Below are 1,700 nucleotides of genomic sequence, written 5' to 3'. Positions count from 1 at the left end.
ATGGGAACCTCCGGAGGCACCTTCTGAAACAAGATGCTCTCCAGCTGGCAAGGGCCGGGTGCTTTCCAACCGGGAAGGGATGCTGAGGGAAATGGGAGAGGAAGCAGCCCCTTGGGGTAAATCCTTCCACGGTGTGGGGGCAAAAAGGTGCCAGTCCCCCCTCCCGATGACAGGTTCCTTCCCGAGCCTGGGCAGGATCAGACCCGGGCGGGAAGCGCTGGAGTTGCAGAAGGGGTTAATGTTGGGAGAGCAACAGGCTGGAGTTGACACTTGGAGGCAGGCGGGGCTGCCTGCGTCTGATTGGCCTCAAATCGCATCCAAAAGTGGGTTGTTGGGGTTTTTTTCTTCTTTTTTTTTTCCCCTCCTTTTTTTTTTTTTTCTCCTCTGCTTCTTCATTTTTTTCCTGTTGGTTTTTTTTTTTTTTTTTTTTTTTTTTTTTTTTTTTTTTTTTTTTTTTTTTTTTTTTTTTTTTTTTTTTTTTTTTTTTTTTTTTTTTTTTTTTTTTTTCGCCTTTTTTTTTTTTTTTTCTCTTTCACTTCTCCTCCTCCCCCAGGCTCCGGCTGGCAGGGGAGGGGAGTGGGGAGAACAGCGAGAGATCAAAAATAAACCTCTTATGTCAAAGCCGGGGGGAGAAAGTATAAATACAGCGGGCTCGGCGGCCGGCGCGGAGGCTGCGGGGGAGAGAGCCCGGGGGGTTCGGGGCCTTGCGGGAATGGGGCGGCGGGCGCTGCTGGGGGGCCGGGCCCCTCTCCACCTGCTGCTGCTGTGCCACGCGTGGGCGCTGCCGCCGCCGCCCCCGCGGGACGCGCAGCCCGTGCTGCCCGCCCGCCTGCCCGCGCCGTCGGGGCAGCTGGCCCTGCGCCTGGCCGCCTTCGGCCGCGCCGTCGTCCTCCGCCTCCGCCCCGACAACGCGTTCCTGGCCCCCCGCCTCCGCCTCCAGCGCCTGGGGGGCCGCCGCCCGCAGCCGCCCCCGCCGCGCCGGGGCTGCTTCTACTCGGGCGCCGTCGAGGGGAGCCCCGAGGCTCCCGCCGTGCTCAGCAGCTGCGGCGGGAGCGGCCTCCGCGCCGCTTTCCTGCTCGACGGGGCGGCCTACGAGCTGCAGCCGCTCGGGCACCCCCAGCCCGGGCCGCCCTGGACGCGGCCGCACCGGCTGAGGCGCCGCTCGGCCCCGCCGGGGGCTCGTCCCGCCGGGAGCGGCCTCGGGACGGGCGGGCAGCGCCGCAGGGACAGGCGGTTCGTGTCCCAGGCGCGCTACGTGGAGACCCTGCTGGTGGCCGATGCCTCCATGGTGCGGTTCTACGGGGAGGACGTGGAGGTAAGGGCTGTCCCCTGTCCCCTCTGCCCTGCGTCCCGCTGTCCCCTCTCGTCCCCGTCCCCATCGCTCCTCCGTCCCCATTCATCCCTCCGTCTTCTGCCCCCGCTGCCCCTCCTTCCCCTCCATCCCTCCGTCTGCCACCCCTCCCGCCCCGCATCCTCTGTCCCCTCCTGTCCCCATCCCAGCCGCCTCTCTGCCTTCCCATCTGCACTCCTGGAGCCCTCGCTGCCTCTCTGTCCCCTCCATCCCCTTCAATCCTCCATCCCCCCTGCGCACATATCCCTTCATTCCTTCATCCCTCTGTCCCCTCCTGTCCCTGTACCCGTTGTTTCCCCACTTCCTCCATCCCCACAACCTCTCCACCCCCTCCTATCCCCCCTTTTCT

General features: G+C 63.8%; 1 protein-coding gene across 2 annotated transcripts in view; it reads left to right on the top strand.

Moving 5' to 3' along the window:
* The first annotated feature begins 613 nt into the window (after positions 1-613).
* The window catches only part of ADAMTS8 (ADAM metallopeptidase with thrombospondin type 1 motif 8), a 20,148-nt gene continuing 19,061 nt past the window's right edge, over positions 614-1,700 (top strand). For both annotated transcript variants that reach the window (XR_003573878.1, XM_027907353.1), the window contains exon 1: positions 614-1,315. Coding sequence is in view for 1 of the 2 variants with exons in the window: in XM_027907353.1 (XP_027763154.1) it covers positions 614-1,315 (702 nt within the window). In the remaining variant the exon portion in view is untranslated. The remainder of the gene's footprint in view (positions 1,316-1,700) is intronic.

This window comes from Empidonax traillii, unplaced genomic scaffold (genome assembly GCF_003031625.1).
Source record: "Empidonax traillii isolate 1590-97213 ecotype Southwest subspecies unplaced genomic scaffold, ASM303162v1 scaffold1444:size425056, whole genome shotgun sequence".
In the NCBI taxonomy this organism is placed as follows: domain Eukaryota; kingdom Metazoa; phylum Chordata; class Aves; order Passeriformes; family Tyrannidae; genus Empidonax; species Empidonax traillii.
The sequence above is the reverse complement of the archived record's forward strand: the minus strand, read 5'-3'. Positions and strand labels throughout refer to the sequence as shown.